This window comes from Lissotriton helveticus, chromosome 2_1 (assembly GCF_964261635.1).
Source record: "Lissotriton helveticus chromosome 2_1, aLisHel1.1, whole genome shotgun sequence".
NCBI classification, from domain to species: domain Eukaryota; kingdom Metazoa; phylum Chordata; class Amphibia; order Caudata; family Salamandridae; genus Lissotriton; species Lissotriton helveticus.
In genome coordinates, this window is record NC_136059.1 from 1,254,848,364 (window position 1) to 1,254,866,703 (window position 18,340).

The 18,340-nt window shown below is 46.5% G+C and overlaps 1 protein-coding gene across 1 annotated transcript in view; it reads left to right on the forward strand.

Moving 5' to 3' along the window:
* LOC144818612 (alcohol dehydrogenase class-3) overlaps positions 1 to 18,340 on the forward strand; it is a 127,279-nt gene that overhangs the window by 47,955 nt on the left and 60,984 nt on the right. The window contains exons 3-4 of the mRNA XM_078676208.1: positions 2,697 to 2,838; positions 14,613 to 14,700. Of these exons, the coding sequence (XP_078532334.1) occupies positions 2,697 to 2,838; positions 14,613 to 14,700 (230 nt within the window). The remainder of the gene's footprint in view (positions 1 to 2,696; positions 2,839 to 14,612; positions 14,701 to 18,340) is intronic.

Sequence of the window (18,340 nt, forward strand, 5' to 3'; positions counted from 1 at the left end):
CCAAAGATTGGGGGGGGGGGTGGATGTAAGAGGGCTGTGTAAGATCTTCTCCCCACTCCTGATCCCCAAAAGCATCTTGTCCAAATAGCTCAGGCGTCTTGAGGATAATCTAAGTCAAATAAGCTGTCCAAGACTTTAAACTTTGTTGTCTGACAACAAAGCTCTTTTTAAGATGACCCGCTTCCTAATAGGCAGCAAATGAAGCTTTCTAAGGATCGGAGAGGAAGTCAAGCAAGAAAGAAGATTACAGATCATTTGCGCAGCTGTGTACGGAGGTCAATGGGGCATTCCCGTAGTCCAGGTGACTGATGATGAGAGCCTGGACAAGAGTCTTTCTACCTGTGTCTGCAAGTCACAGAAGGGTTTTTTTTTCAAAATGCCTCCGAGGCGAAACAGATGCCAGAGGTAGAGCTAGCTTGATCTTTCATGGAAAGAGATTAATCCAATTTCACGCAGAGTTCTTTTACTACCTGCAGGAGCCGGGCAGAGTTGTACGGACCACCAGTCAGATGACTAAATCTCAGTCACTTTGGCAAATAGCATAATCTAAGTCTTGTCGCTGTTTAATTGGAGACCGTCGTTAGTCATCCAAGCAGTGACTTGCATCATGCAGTTTGCAGATGTACTCTTCTCATTGTCTGTCTGAATCCTTACCAAAGGAGCGTAGTAGTTAAGTATCATCTGTGTTTGAAACAATCGCCACACCCCAGGCTCTAACTTTTCGGGCTAATGGCACCACATAGATGTCAAAACAAAATAGGCCTCAGGCGTGATCCCTGGGGTACTCCCTTGTTCATTTATATCATTCGAGACTTGAAAGAATACAAGCAGACTTGTTGCGTTTGATTGGCGAGGAAGTCCATGAGCCAATGTAGCGCCCTACCATGTAGCCCAGCCTACCTACTTAAGTATGGACCAGAGTCCGGTCAGTCTGCTACCCAAATTGACCCTGGACAAGTGCTGCCACTTTGCCATTCTTCCTTGCTTTGGGGGACTCTAGTAACTGAAGATCTCTGGTCATTGGGTCACTTAGCTACAAAGTTACAGCCCCAAGTCCCACAATGTGCACATTTCCTTTGGTGGTATTCGATACCACAGAAAGTTAAACCCAACCCCTAGAGCATTTAACTTGCATCGGAAGGCAGTGAGAGTGCCTTCTTTAGTTGATGAATATGCAAGCAAGCGTGCTCCAGTACAATTTCATCCTTATCAACCCCCAGTTCCCATCAAGAGCTTTCAGCTTGTACAGATTTTTTGACTGAAAGCTCATGCCTGAGTCTGTGAGCCGTACTGGTTAGGAAGATAAAAGAGCGGCAAAAGCCACACAAAGCACACAAATAAAAAATCCAGCTAAGAGGCCCTCTCACCTTTTGGTTTGGGTGGGAGCTTGTACTTTTCCCTCAATCGCAGCTACACAGTTTCTGTCCTGTATGTTGTAAGTGATGACTAGAGTTGGCAAAGAAATGGGATTCCTGAGCTGAGTGTTTACAGGCAGAATATTTTGAGATTAAAAAAATAGAGATTTGGTGTATATCTGGACAAAGGGGGACAAAAACCTTTTCAGTGTTTGCTCCCAATTAAATACACATTGTGCAGAAACTAGTATCTACTGACAAATTACTGCTTTTAATTTCAACCTGCCACACTGTGCGAGTATTCAGTCCCAGGCCTAACCCATGGCCATTATGACCTTTCTTATTTTTTGAAATACTATAGCCTAGTGGACTAAACTCTGGTTGTGTTGAAGGTATCTGTGTCCGCTCTTCCTTATCTGTCCTCTTCAGCACTAATAGAGAAGCTTGCTATGCTGCTGCCCGTCTTACATGTGTACAGAGGCTTGCTCTGCCTGTGTGATAGGTTTAAGCTTGACTCCCTTTTTCCTATTGAAAAGCCGCAGCATTTGGTTTTGTCAACTTTTCCTTTGGCTTGAGCTGAAAACCAGCCTCTTAATTTGCTGTCACCATTTTCTGAGAGTTTATATTTTCTACCACCCTTACTGGTTCATAATCAACAGTCCTTATTTCCCAGAATACCATTCTCTTGCCCTCCCGGGTACTAGAGCGTGGAATCCCCTTACCAGACATCTAAGATTCATTGATTCAGATCTTCTCTTCAGGAAACAACTGAAAACCTGGATCTTTACAGCTCCTGATTCTTTATGCTATTCTCTTATATAGGGACCTTTGCTTATGTTAATCTATGCTCTATCTGCTGTGAACTTTATTTTTATTGGCGCTCAGCACCAGGATGCTCCAGTCAGAGAGACAGTTGTGCTTTACAAATGCAAGATTCATTCATTTGACACTGTCGCTGTTGTAGGTGCCTAAAATTGTAATTTTTTGTCCCCTTTTTTAGTGTAGTCTATTGCTGTTTAGCAACATATCGTGTTACATCCCCATGTTGTTTGCCCAAACCAGCTGCATTTTCTTAGTTACTGTTCAGCTCTAAATCATGTTCTCTGCCCAACCCATTTGCTTGTTAAGTTAAACATTAATGTCTGGATGCTGGTTATAGAAGAAGTACTTCATTTTATGGTCCTGGAGTTCTTATGCTCTGCGTGACATCCTTTGTTCTCTTCCAGTTTTTCCATTTCTAGGGTGTGGAAGTAACTTTCTTATCTTCCCTTTTTGCTTGTTAGAACTTGATGTTGTTTACTCAGCATGCCGAAAACTTAAGGTAACTTCAATTTTTTGCAGATTGTGGCCACTGCTGTGTGCCATACTGACGCCTACACTCTGAGTGGTGCTGACCCTGAAGGCTGCTTTCCAGTGATCCTTGGTCACGAAGGGGCTGGAATTGTAGAGAGTGTTGGAGAAGGAGTGACTCGAGTGAAAGCAGGTCTGAAAATTACTTTTGCAGCTCCTAAACTATTGAATAGTGTGTTTATTTTTTTGAAGCAATGTGTGTACATAAAATTCTACTGTAAGTTTGCTTAGGAAGGAAAGGCTCCGTTTGGCTTTTTTTGTGGTATAAAAAAGTACTCTAGCATGCAGCAAGATGCACTTTTAGCAGAACTGAGATAAACCCATTAATTAAGCCCGCCTGGTTATTCCATGTGTGCCCATCCATTAGTTCTCTGCCAGTTTGGTGCTTTTTCTCCGGTCTTCCACCTCCAACCTCCTTGCTCCCACACCCCCAATCTTTTTGCTTTTACACGTAGCATGCTGAACTCTTATGAAAAGACTAAGGTCCTCAGTACGAGTCCGGCAGGGTAGAATTTTTCTCATGTTTCGCCTGATTCCAAGTACATTGTTTTTTCCCACACCTGTGACCCAAATCCCACTATTATTTCCTGCTCAGTCCGTCAACTTCCGTCCTTTTCATATGGTGGCTGGCTAGGGAGCATGTCTCCATCTCCTCAGCAAAGAACTACAATGCATATGCATGGAAGAAATTATCTATAGCTTGTGATTTTTGTTAATCTCATTCATTGTCTACCTTGTTTGGCCTTACTTCAAGAGTTGCCAATTTCCAAACCTCTGCCCCTTAATTTTTTTTATTTTTTTAAGTCTCCTACTCTTCTGCCGCTCCCCCCCCCCCACACGAAGTTATTAAGCAATCACAAGGGTGAAACTTCATTAAGTTCCTCATTATCGACCTTTCAAGCCATGAGTGGGAACCCCAAATTGTTGGCACGGAAGAAGAGTAATAAATACCATAGAAAAGTAGGTTGGCTATGTCTGTTTTTAATTTCTTGCTACATTGCATGCTGCAAGAGTGTAAACTCAACACTGTCTAAACTTTAAGCATGGATTGAGTGCAGCTAAAACGGTAACTAAATTGTGAGAATGGAAAGTGCCACAAACATGGAAGTAGGACTACAATTTTGCTGCATCACGGAGGCGCGTATTGACTTAATTGAAAGCACTTAACCAACACGAAACCACAGACTGATAAGGCAATAAGGGAAAACTAAAATGCAACTCTTACACATAGTACCACTGGTAGGTGGTTTGCTTTCTGTTCATAACTTGCCTTCCTGTGTGTTTACCTGGGTCTCTTTGCAAACTGAGGTGTGCTGAATTTACACAAATTTGCAGGGATATATGTTGAAAAAGCCTGCGGAGTCCCGACAAATCCAGAGTGTCTGCTTAACATGTCCTAACACCAATATCGTCCAAGTCAATAGCCAGCACACTGGTCCCAACATCGCCCAAGTGGGACAACAAAAGCCTGTAAAACTGAATGAATTTGGAAAGAGTAGTTAAGTTGTGACCTGTTCCAATTTAATTCAGTGCTTGATGGGAACTGTTGTCTGCTTCTTACTCTGTGAAGGAAACTTCACATTGAAGATTCTTGCCCAAAGAAAAATGCCTGCTCTAAATCTATTTCGAGCACACCATATGTCTGAAGAATGTATGTAATTTCATACAGATAAAAGGGTGACCCTACTGTGTCCTGAGGATTTTAGGCTGAACAAATGGGCTGGAATGCGGAATCACTGGATTTGCCCGATCTACCACCAAAATACGAGCTAATCTTTCTGACAGTTTGAATGATCCTGTTATTAGGGATTGGCGCAACTCTTGGAGCTGCATAAAAACTCAGATTGTGCAGAGCTCTGTGAATGGACAGAAATCGGCACGTCGCACTGCTTGCGCTAACTTTAAGCATTGGGGCTTGTTCTGCGATGTAGAATCGGTGTGAATTGAACCATGCTGCGTTCCAGAGGGCACTGCTTCTTTGCTGCCACTCGTGTAGGTTTCCTGCTTGAGTAGCAGCTTTTCCGCCGCGAATGGTAGCGACTGCCCGAATTGAGAATCTCGCCTGGTGCCTTCCTAGTACCTAAACATTGCACTTGGGGATGCAAATTCTCACTGACGCTCACCAAATTACCATTAGCGAGCCGTTCTCAAGAAAAAAACACTGCCACGCGGATGTTGGCGGATTGTAGCTGAAACTTTGCGTAACGTGGAGTGGCCAAAACTCTGCTGGCGTGGCGGAATTCAACACCCACCCCTATCAGTTATGCAGTTCCTAGACACTGCTCTCAAGCAACAACATCCAAAAAGACACTTTTGCTGATTTAAAAAACAAATAAACAATAATCAATATATCTAGATGGGGCTAATGTGCAGGGTCCTGAACAGCCTGTAACCACCAGAGGAGAACCTAGATTAGAATTTGAGAGAACCGCAGAATGCCACAATTCAAAGTTACAGGGAGAAAGAAGTCTGATGGCTTCAAAAGTTATTAAAAAAAATCCCAAAAGGCTTTGGTGGATGCCTCCTGGTTCATCAGCACAGATGGGGAAAATAACGAACAGGAGCTCTATCTGCAGGACTTGAAAAATCAGCTTTAGCTTGCAGTTTAATGTCCGCATATTGTGAGATGTATTGATTTAAAAAAAGAAAGTGACCCGTGGTTGAGGCTGACAGTCAAGGTTTCGAGTCCTCAAGCTTCCTGTATAAAAGTTGCTATCTCCTAAGAGAACATGTAATGCCCTATCCTTCCAGTCTCTGTGTTCTGAGGTGAAGGACTTGGAGTTGTGTAAGGTACTGAGTGAGATGGGGAAGGCAACACCACAATCTTCAGAGATAGAAAGCCGGCCCAAAATTAAGGAAGGAGATCTAAACATACAGTTATGCTATTCAATCTGGATCATGAAAGGACCTTGAAAAGGAAGGAATCCATATAAGCACCCCACTGCCCCTGGGAAGGACAGCACATTCAGGCTTGAAGGAAGAAGTGATTGAGCAAATAAATAGCCATGAAAGTATTATTTTCGGAGCTGAACAAACTGAAATATTGATCCTGAAACATGTTAGTGAGTTCACAGGCAAGGAGACAAAGATAATTGCTTACCAAGTAGGGTAACTTTTTTTAGTGAGCAGGGGTGTACACCCATTCACTCTATTCCTCCTATTACTGCTGTGCCCACATCCCTTTATCACAAATGGAAGCCAGAATCCAGATGTCATGGTACTTATAGAGCGCACTGTCACCAGACGGTCACCGTGCGGTGTCACCTATGCGGTTTCCTGGCGCTGATACTCCGACCGCTGTGGAACCCCTCCTGGCTTTCCCTGTGAAGTGTCCACTCCTGGGCACCCCCAGGGTGAAGCCAGGCATCCTTAGCGCTGTTGGGGCCGGTGTGGAGGCTAAGCAAGCTATTGCCCAGAGTTGCAGCGTGGGGCCAGTGATTAGAATAGGCACCGAGGCGAGAATTAACAGGTCCGAGGAAATTGAGCCCGAGACCCCGCCGAGGCGGGAATCGAACCCTGGTCCCTGGCCAGAACTCTGCATCAGGGTCTGCCGCTCTAACTATTGAGCCACCCTCCTCCAGTGGGCTCATCTGTTTTAACCAAGCACTGCCTTTCCCTGGATATGGGTAGAAAAGACCAGAAGAACTACTTAACTGGCGAACAGCTCCCTCCAATTCAAGGTATGATCTGCATATACTCGCAACCAAATTTCTGGTTCTCCTTGTTATCTCAGCTTTTTTCTCAGATGCCTCCGTCTGGCATTGATGGTGAGGATTAAAGGAATGGATGGGAACAGGACTGCTTCTGCCAGGATATAACCAGGTGCTCTTGCTCATGTCAGCACTGGCAGTGTTGAGTGGAGTTTCTCCTACTCAACTACACATGTATAGGACACCATCTCCTCCTACATTCTCTGCAACTCCCTGGACAGTCATCCATAAGAGGGTCTCGATTCAGTCTGGCCATGTTGAAATTTGAAAGTATGAAGCCAAAAAACAAATTACACCATTTAAGAAAAGAAAGACCTGCACCCCTCTTTTCCTACAACTGTATCACTATGGGGATAGTATCTGGATAAAATATCGGTAAGCTCTCACACTTAGGTGGCGGAGGCTGCCATATCGTAACCTTTTGATAGAGCTTGATTGTTGTACATACACTCGATTATATATTGAGGTTGTATTGTTGGGTAAGCGGCAATTGCCATATATTTCAACCAAGCACATTAGTTCACACAGGGCAGTGGTGACTGAGAGTAGTCAGTTACTCTCATTCACGAGTAGTGTGGCTCAATGATTAGATCGGGGGAAACAAAAGGAGGCTCGGGTCCTGTCACTGTCTGGCCTGGACCTCTACAATATGATAAACAAAAACAAATGGCCCGACAGGTTCTATTTGAACTGATACCCCGCCTAGTTTAATGAATTGCTAGGTCGGACAACAATTTTAGTTAAACAAATTCATACTTTATATAAGATTGTTTTGCAAAGAATTGTTCTTATGTCATCAAAAAAGAACACAATAAGTGACACATATATACAATTTTCAAAGTGAAACATAAATGAAACAATTGTGTGTCAAACATCACCAAAAAATCACATAACCAATTTATAAAGAGGCATTTTATAGTTGTTTATGAGGCACCAGTCCTTGGTAGAAATACAAACTGACAAGTGGACATTCTAATTATTGTTCAAGCCTACTTGTCTGCACCAACCTAAGACTTAAATTTTCATTCATGGAAGGTGCTACTTATAGGGGTTGTGCGCGGTGGAATATGCAAAAGGAATACATTATTTTGTCCCTATATAGCCTCTTTTATTTTTAGTCTTAGGCGGAGAGTCAACGCGTTTCGAACCCTCTATGATTCGGAGGGATCTCCTCAGGACACGGACTGGGGGTCGTTGTCGCTTTTGTAGCCCGTAGGGGTCGTGAATTATCAGAAATCGCCCATACGTCGTCTTTATTATTGAGAGAACTGGTACAGGCGGACAGATTGGATGCAGGATCTGTGATCCGGTCTTGGGTATTCTTTTTATCTCATAATGACGTGGATCTTTACGAGATATGAATCTCGCCTGGTCGGCAGGCAGTGTCTGGCGGCAGCCGCCGCACACGGATTAAGATTGGAGAAGTTGATTCGGCTTCTATTTTCCGGCATCCATTTTCTCACCAAGCGTGACACGTGGTTCCTGAGGAGATCCCTCCGAATCATAGAGGGTTCGAAACGCGTTGACTCTCCGCCTAAGACTAAAAATGAAAGGGGCTATATAGGGACAAAATAATGTATTCCTTTTGCATATTCCACCGTGCACAACCCCTATAAGTAGCACCCTCCATGAATGAAAATTTAAGTCTTAGGTTGGTGCAGACAAGTAGGCTTGAACAATAATTAGAATGTCCACTTGTCAGTTTGTATTTCTACCAAGGACTGGTGCCTCATAACCAATTTATTAAGAGGCATTTTATAGTTGCTTATGTGATTTTTTTGGTGATGTTTGACACACAATTGTTTCATTTATGTTTCACTTTGAAAATTGTATATATGTCACTTATTGTGTTCTTTTTTGATGACATAAGAACAATTCTTTGCAAAACAATCTTATATAAAGTATGAATTTGTTTAACTAAAATTGTTGTCCGACCTAGCAATTCATTAAACTAGGCGGGGTATCAGTTCAAATAGAACCTGTCGGGCCATCAATGATTAGATCGGCAGACCCTGATGCAGAGGTCTGGCCCGGGACCAGGGTTCAATTCCTGCCTCTGCGGGTCTTGGGTGCAATAATTCCCTCGGACCTGATATTTCTCTCGCCTCGGTGTCTATTCTAATCATGGGTCCCACTCTGCAACTCTGGGCAATAGCTTGCTTAATCTCCACAACGGCCCCAACAGCACTAGGATGCCTGGCTTCACCTTGGGGGTGCCCAAGAGTGGACACTTCACAGGGAAAAGCCAGGAAGGGTTCCACAGCGGTATGCGTACAAGCGCCTTGATGCCCTTGCGGTGATACGTGTGCTATAAAAGTACTACATTTAAATTTTATTTTTTTACACGAGCAACTTGAGTAATATTTTTTATCAATTTATCGCAAACATCAGTGTTTTCCAGCACACTATATTTAAGTCACGTTGCACCCTTCCTTTCACCCCACATCCCTCCTGAGTGCAAATCCTATTTTTAGTAATTTGTTGACATCGTGACATGACAGTGGCTCATCTTATACTCAATTGATTTCTGTTGTAGCTCTGAACGGAGGACATCTCGTCAATTAATTTGTGAATTCTTGGATCAGATTACCCCTGACAAAGGGTTTTTTGAAAACCCGAAATGCATTGGGTCCTATTGTAATATTGTTTGTCAAGATTCAAAATATGTTTCTTCTTTTCATTTTGTACATATGATGATAACATCCACAATACATTATAAATGTTTTAAGAATGACAACTTGTTGAATACAAAAGAGTGGTACCAACTCTTATTTAAATGTTTTTGAGTTTGTTTCTTCAAAATGGTTTTGACATAAGTTTGTCTTGAAAATATCTAGAATTAGAAGAGACTTCCAAGTCTTCAGCTGTACTTCACGCAGGCCCTGGGTTTCCCTTGGGCTTGTTCACATGCAATCTTACCTAAGAGGGGTATAGGGCTAACCCCACAGCGTGAATAGCATGCCAAACAGCGTTAAAAATAGAATATATTAGATTATAAGATTTGAGTAGAATTGAAAAATTTTGGTGTGCAGGCCCACCCTTATAAATAGTATTGGCCTGCTAGAAATGCCATATCTGGGGTCAATGATCCTAGGCCGCCGGAGCTCTGAGGAGGGCTTGTGGCGGAGCGTTTGTGCAGCCCCTGGCTGTTCTGCCCCTGTATTTCGGTGGACAGAGGCGGAGTCAACTGGTCTGACGCCTGCCTACTGCGTCTAGGAGAGGGCCATCTGAGGCGGGACGCCATGCACTACTGTACCGGCCTTGATTAGCTGCTTGTGGCCCCTGACTCTGGATGATGGCCCGCGGAGGGCTCGGGCTGGCGAGTAAAGAAGGTGCCTTTAACAAGGGACGGCTGCATTGATCATGATCATGATGTGTGGCGCGGAGGCCCAACTAGCGAGTCTCCGTGCACCCCTCCACAGACTATGCCTGCCGGCAGCTCCCGAGCCCTCGCTGACTCCTCAACCATGCCTGCCTGAGAGCGGGCAGTCTTGTGGAGGCCTTCTTGCCCTGGTCCTCCCTGGCTCTGCAACCCCCCCCCCTCCAGGGCAGTGACTGAGCAGGTCGCGTGCGGTGAGCGGGTGGCCTTATTGGACCACAGATTTAGGCATGGGGCTGCCTGACAGACTTGCCGCTCATCATGGACCACACCTGCTGGTGGCACCTCGATTGCCTACACAGGGGCACGGGCGGTAGGACTATTTCCCACCTGTCCCTGGGCCCCCGTGTCCTTAGCGCCACTGCCCACACACAATTTGATGATCAGGGGACGCTAGGACTTCCTAGTTGCGGGCCCTGGCCCATAGTGCACTGCTACACCTTCACGTGTTTCCCAGTGTAAGGACCTACATAGACCTGCTGAAGCCTCGCTCCCCACAGGCTGCACAGTCTAGGAGGAAGGAGGCCTGGTTGGTGGATTGCAGACAGGACATTGGGTAGCTGAAACACCTGCCTGGGAGGCAGTGAAGCTGAAGGGAGCGTATGAGAAGCCGGGACTGATCCTCCTTTAGGGAACCCCCCAAAGGCACCTTGTACGCACTGAGCTGGGGCCCCTGGACTTTTGAGTGCTCTAACAGCTTTTCCTGCCTTGGAGGCGTGGGGCCTTGGGCCCTTCCAGTGTGTCACCCTTGAGACCCTGTGGCGCCACTGAACACCACAAGGCCCCCAAGACGGCGATGTCCCTTTTATAATTCCCTGACCAGGATTCCTTTCCGGAGACATTGCTTTCACCAGCCTCGCCTGGTAGAGTTGGTTCCTCATTGGGAGGTGTCCGGCTGGGTAGCTAGTGGAGTGAGGAGGAAGTGGCACTTCTGCCCTCTGTGACCTACGCACTGGTCCCCTGTCCGGCTGGCGCTGCCTCCTCCTTGACTTGGTTTCCTCAAAGGCAGCATCTCCCTCCTCTCGTGCCCAACATGGGTAAGGGCAGACAATCGAAAGCTCCATCTTCAACCCGGATAGGCCAATACAGCACGGGTTGCTCCAATTCTGGGAACGCTACCCCGGCCAGGGATCCTTTAATGGAGGGAGATTTGGCCACCTTCTTCCAGGTCATCTGTTCCTCTCAAGACTGGAGACCAAGATGGGGCAAGTGTGTGTGTGTGTTGACATGGCGCTCATCAGACAAGACCTCCGCAATGCCATGGCCAGGATCTCTGAGGCCGAATCTTGCATCGCCTCGACATGACACTGAAAGCACAGGTCTCCAGGCTACTGACACACCTCTCTGAGCTCCATCAGCAGGCCTTAGACGCCGGGAATCCTCACTCCTGCCGGAGCAATCTTCACTTGGCATTCCTGAGGGAGCAGAAACCACGCAGACCCGACCGTCCTGGATTAAATACTGGATGCCCTCTGATCGCTTCTCAGCATGGTTTGTTGTGGAGCAGGCTCAACTGGCCATCATGCTCATACCTCCAGGGACCCACACAGACCAATCATCGCCAGAGTGCTCAAATCTAAAGATAGAGGTGCTATCCTGCTGGAGGATTGCTCTTGGCCCACCCTCTCCTACTAAAGGAAACAAGGTGGGGATCTTTCCTTACTATACCAAAGAGATACAATCACAATGTCGCTCTTACACAGCTGTAAAGCAAGACCTCTGGGCTCTTAACCTTCCGTACAGGCTCTCCTCAGAGTGGTCTTCAACATGAAAACCGACTTTTTGGTGCCCCAGAAGAGGCATGGACCTGGGCCACAGAAGTGCGACTTCTAAACCGCCAGGCGGCCATCCATCCCCCCCCCCCCCCTCACTACCACAAATGCGTGCCAAGGCGGATGGGACTCGAAGTTGCAGAGGTGTGCTCGCTCCCGAAGGTAAAACAGCGCCAGGGAAGTGGCTTCCTCATTGCCCGCTCTAGCTGTGCGGAGCGCACCTGGGGTCTCCTGTCTTTGACTTGACTGACGCAGGACTTGAAGTTCAGTTCTGGTGAGCCAGGCAGACGGTCTGACGCCCCTCCCGTCACTGGCCTGGCGGACACTGCCCTCTCAAGGAGCCTGGTGATCAGAGAGTGATGCCACATTGACTATGGAGGAGGCATGTCTCACACTTCTGAACTGTCCCGAACTTTCATGATCCTGCAGCATGGAGAGGTCCTCCACTTCACTCCCAAATCCAGTGTTTGCTTCTCTTAGGGCGACTGATGCTCCCAGGAATGAAGTATGAAGTATGGGGTGGGGAGTTGGTTGGGGTGGTGAGTTGGTTGTGTTCAGCTTGTGACATGACGTTTTTATACTGGGTACTTGCAGACTGCTTGGTTCAGAATAGTCTCCTGGGTAACCCCCTGGCCCAACAGCCAGGGGCTTACCCACGCCCCAGACAGATACACCTGACCTCTTCACCAGTCACAGTCATTACTTTGCCTTACCTTGTCTTTGAGCCCTCCCAGATAAGTTTGTGGAACGTAAACAGACATAAAGATCGTGTAAAACGCACTGCAGTCCTAAAATACTTGCATACTCCTTTCCAATGTCTGTCTTCTGCAAGAAGCACACCTTCTGGGGAATCCTTGCTCGTTCTTGAAGCGCCTGGTTTTCTACAGGGTCTTCCACACAGGGTTTACTCTATGTTCCTGTGGCGTATCGATCCTCTTACACCGTTCTTTCCCCATTCACTATCACCAGGGACACTAAAGATCCTCAGGGGCGATGTGTGGCCCTCATAGGAACACTGGGTGGGCATTCCCTCAATCTCTTCTCGATATACGTGGCCCCAGTGACTCTTGAGTCCTCCCTTCGAGACATCTCAGCAGTGTTGTGTTGTGCTGTGATCGGGGGAGGCTTTAATGTAGTTTAGGCCTCCCGACTGACGCCACAGGCACACCCTCCCTTCATCGCTGAGCAAGCACTTAATGTCTCTCAGAATGGGCCTCCAGGTCCGGGCCTATGTGGTGTGTGTGGAGAACGTGGACCCCTCTCTCCCCCCCCCCCCCCCCCCCTCCTGCTCCAATACACCAGTGGAGAAGTGTGGCTCAATGGTTAGAGCGGCAGACCCTGATGCAGAGGTCTAGCCCGGGACCCGGGTTCAATTCCCCGCCTTAGCGGGTCTTGGGCTCAAAAATTCCACGGACCTGATAATTCTCGCCTCTGTGCCTATTCCAATCATGGAGTCCCACTCTGCAACTCTGGGCAATAGCTTGCTTAATCTCCACAACGGCCCCCACAACACTAAGGATGCCTGGCCTCCACCTTGGGGGTGCCCAGGAGTGGACACCTCACAGGGAAAGCCAGGATGGGTTACACAGCGGTATTCGTACAAGCGCCTTGAGACCCTTACGGGTGAGTAGTGCGCTATACAAGTATCAATTTACAATTTACATTACACTTCCGTGGCACACCGTACTCACTCCTGCATTGATTTGATATTCATGCCGTCCCTCAAATGCTGTGTGGTCACTGATATTCAAATTTCTGACCATGCACCCCTCCTTCTCAGTTTGGAATGCCCCACTGGAGCTCTCCGCCCCATATTGTGGCTGAACGACTGGTTTCTCCAAGACAGGGACTAAAGCCGGCCCTGGGACAATAAGTTTTATTTTGAGCATAATGAAGGCTCGGTCCAGTCCCCTGGTACCCAGTGGTTGTCTGGTAAGTCCATCGTCAGGTGTTTTTGTTAAAGGCTACCTAAAAGAGAATCATAGGACCCGAGACCAACTTCTCTCCCGGCTAGAAGCACAGGCCATCCATCTGGAATGCTTCTTTGCCAGCGAACGCCAAGGCGAGACACCCGGGCAACTTGAGCTCCTGCGAGAAGAAATCGGTCATATCACCCGGGGCACAGCCAAACCGATGTGAAGAATTTCCACAGCCAGAGTCTATGGCTGGGGAGACTGTAGGAAGGTGGCTCTGTATATACTATACCAAAATAAGGTATAGTGTGCAGAGTCCAGTGGATCCCCAAAGGTAGGCAGGCGCTAAAGTAGATAATACCTTACTCTCTATTTGTGGTAGTGTGGGCGAGCAGTAAGGCGTTATCAGACGGTAGTGTTAAGCATTTATTGTACACACTCAGACAAGAAATGATGTTACATGCTCAAGGACTGAATGGGTCTTTGTGCAGAGGCTGCAGGCGAGGTCGGAGTCCTGTAGTGGTCAACCCACAGTGGACTCTGAAGCGCTGGGACCGGTAGGCCACCCTGACTCGGGCTGTAGACATTTGGATTGTCTGGCGGTGCTTGAGGAGGAGGGTGGTGGTTCCGGCGTAAACGGTGTTTCCGTAGTCCAGTTGACTGGTGATGAGCTGAGGGCTTGAGTCTTCTGGTGCCGTTTGGAATCCATCTGAAAACTGCTTATTGTAGTAGATTCAATTTACTTTCTGTGGTTCTTTCAAAGCCCGAACTAGCCGATCAGCCATGTCCCAATGCTATTTGTAACAAGATGCTTATTTAGATTGAAGGCATTATCACTTTTGGATGTTGGTCCCCATTCATTGATTATCTGTTTCTCCTCTGTTTGACTCCGTTTTCAGATTTCTGTGCAAGGAGAGGCCTTGTGTGCGTGATTTGATGTTACAAAGTGAGAATGCACAAGTGGCGCAGTACTTTTAATGAGGCTTTTTTTTTTTTTAACTTTTTCACAGGTACTTTAAAAAAAATAGCATGTGTAATTAAGCACTGAAAAGCTTTATAGATTTATCTTTATACTGGACAACAAAATGCAAATTAATGTCTTGTAGTAAATCTCTACATTGCTTCCTTTCTAGGTGATCATGTTATTCCACTTTACATTCCACAATGCGGAGAATGTAAGTTTTGCTTAAATCCGAAAACCAACCTCTGCCAAAAGATCAGGTACATATTCTTTTACGTTTTTGAATCCCAAGCGGACGTGTGCTTTGATTGGGTTTATCATCACAACTGTGGCACCTTCCTTCATGTACACAAACCAGATTACCTTTTATACATCTTTTCACGTAGCTCCTCTAGTCTGCTTTTCCTCCTGTTAGTTTTCCCCCATTCCTACAACTTATGTATGTATATGGGATTTTTATAGCACAAGCCTAGCCAGCAGGCAGCAGAGCACTGTAAACGGCCAAAGGCAATCCTAAAGTCAACAAGTAATCTGAGTGGAACCCAGGTTGTGGACAGTTAATGCATTATTTAGTGTTCATTAAACAGTTGAGTCTTCAACTCTTTTCTATATTGAAGGAAGGGGTGAAGATGTGGCATAACGGCTAGGGTGGTCGAACTTGAAGCTGGAGAACTGGGTTTAAGTCTTGGCAAGGACGCTCAACATCCTGTGATTCTGGGCAAATCACTTAATCTCCCCGTGGCGAACAATGAATATGTCCGCCTGTAATGCATCTGGTGCTCATTTAAAGGGCTCTGATACTTTCTGGTCTAGTTTACGCTATATAAATCTCCCCCAAAATTTAAACTAGTGCTAGGGTGGTGGGCCTGATGGACACAGGGATGTGTTTGATATATCCTGGGATATAGATTGAGTCTGAACTCTGATGGTGCCTTGCTTCGGGTGTGCCAAGAACCACCAGAGGTTTTGTAAATAAGGTAGCAGATTTTGAAGACGGTGCTGGCCGGCAAGAGGAGTCAATGGAGTTCCATCAAGATGGGGGTGATGTGATCTTATTAGTTCAGTCTCTGGATGATATATCATGTAGCATGCCCCTAAGGTTTGCCAGTGTGGAGTCTTGGTGGCCATTGAGTAGGGCCTTACCACCTTCCAGATGCGAGAGTACAAAGACTTGAGCACTACCCATAGATTTTGAATCAGTAATGTGACCACCTGTTATGTTAACGCTCCATACACCAAGTGGCAAGTATGCTTTTTATTTCATCACAACCAAACATACAATGTGTATTTTGCATGTGTGACAGTAACCTGCGGAACAAAACTTCACATCCAGACTCTGGATGTAACATGTTCATTATACTTCTGTTCATCGTCCAACCACATGTTCATTGTGTATCCACAGACTTAACGCTTAATATATTATGCTTATTCAGCCATTCTATCCACTTGAGATGTTTTATGAGATTCATACAAACTGGCCTTTGGCACTGCCCCACCTTCTTAGGTAATCTATGTTCGAGGCATTAGATCTGCAGATTGTACACTTAGCAATAGATCGCCACTTGGTGTTGGGCTCAGATGATTGCAGGTTGTTGTCTTCTTGGAAGAAGTCTTTGTAGTCACGAGATAGGTGACTCCTCCCTTGGACAATACTGCGCATGGTCATCGACTCCATCCTCAGATTGTTTTTTTCCGCCACTGGGTTAGGATGAAAGTTTTCCGCTCCGGCTAGAAAACACTTTTTTCTGCATTTTCGAAGCGTGAAACTTTAGATAAACACTTTTCGACATCGAATAAACTTTTCGACCTCACCAGCTACATCCCGGTGCGTCGACGCGGGACGTTGGGCCTATCGGCGCCGTGCGGCCTACGCCTCATGGACAGAACTCCATTCAAAAGATGCTCGGTATGTCGAGCAAAATTCCCTCATAGCGACCATCACGAGGTTTGCAACCTCGGTCTCTCGCCAGAACACGACGAGTCGACCTGCACAGCCTGTGCCTCCTTCCGATCGAAGAAGACCATTCGAGATCGGAGGGCCCGTCGACACGAGATGAGATCAGTGCCAGCACCGGAGGCCATCTTTGAGGAGGAGATCGTCGAAGAAGATATCTCCGAGGAAGACAACCCACTCGAAGATATCTCCGAAGACGAGGCTCCACTCGTCGCCGAGGAAGACTCGCCTGATCTCCAGATCATATCGGGAGCAGAGGACTCGGACGATTCGATTCCATCTCGAAACCTGTGAGTACCTCTGCCCCTGCACAACCGACACTGCCTAAACCAAAGGCAACGGTCAGCACTCCGCCCATGGGGCCCAGTCGAGACCGAAATTTACCCTCTGACGCCCCGCCTTCGGGCTCGGCTCCGAGGAAAAAGACTACGCCTTCCGGTGCCTCTGCACCGAAAAAACCACATGTGCCAATTCCACCTCCTCCATTGGCACCGAAGGACTCTTCGGCACCAAAGCCAAAACGCCCTTCGGTGCCCAAACACCCTTCGGCACCCCAACCAAAAGACACATCGGTGCTGAAGCTAGGAACCGTAACGGACCCGAAAACTTCGACTCCGAAACCACCCGGTTCCAAAAATAAAGAAGGGAAGCTAGATTCCGGCGCTGCAGGCCCAACAAAACCTGTCTCCACGCCAAAATCTTCAATAGCGGTACCAAAGACTCCAAGGCTTGATACAGACCAGCCTAAACCACCTTCTGCACCGAATAAATTGCCACAGGACTCAATCACTCCTAAGGCAAAAAACACTAAGCAACCCCGATCGGCACCGAAAAAAATCAACGCCGAAGAAGATTATAGAAGAGTAAGATCTGTTTAGACCAGATCCTAGACAGAAAAAAGTCTATATTAATCCAAAAACTGGACATGTGGAAGCAATTCCTTATAAAAAAAGACCAGCAGACACACCACTTCCAACTGTGGTTCCTGCCAAAAAGGATTGTGCAACTTCTCCAATGCACCCTTCCTCTCCTTCACCTTCTTCCTCTCCTATCACTCCATATATTGAACCTATAACTTCTCCTGCTCAATCTCCTGCATCATCACACCACACTGACGAAGAGTATGACTTAGGTGGGGGGGATGATGTACCAGAGCCACATACATACCCTTTAGATGAGGATGAAGATGTCAACCCAGAATATCACAAAGATGACGATGCATATAATTTCCCACCAAATAATGCACCAGACATCCCTGATCCTCAGTACTACCCAACAAAACCTTCCCCTCCAGAGGATAGTATTGGGTTTAATCATCTATTAAACAGAGCTGCACTTTACCATGGAGTTTCAATGCACTCTGATGCCATTTGAGGAGGATTTCTTATTGGACACTTTTGAGCAGTCACAAAGGTCTACTCAAATATTACCGATGATCAAAGGGGTCATTAAACATGCTCCAGAAATTTTTAAAGATCCAGTACGGTGTAGGGTGCTAAATCCCAGAATAGAGGAAAAAGTATAGACCAGCACCAGCTGATCCAGTCTACATTAAGGGACATCTGCCATTAGACTCTTTGGTAGTGTCAAATGCACGTAAAAGAGCCAATTCCCAAACTTCTGGTGACACACCCCCGCCTGACCAAGAATCAAAAATTATTGATGCGTCAGGGAAACTGATTGCTGTGCAAGCAACAAACATATGGCGCATAGCAAACACACAAGCCTTACTCTCACGCTACAACAGGGCTCACTACGACCAACTAGAAAAATTAATGGGAACACCTACCAGATCAATACAAAGATCAGGCAGCAGAGCTCTTACAAGAAGGCAAATTGATATTTAATGCCTCGATTAAATGCGCACTACATGTAGCTGACACAGCATCCAGAGCAGTTAACAGGGGAGAGGAGTTGGCCTAACGGCTAAGGCGCTCGACCTCGGA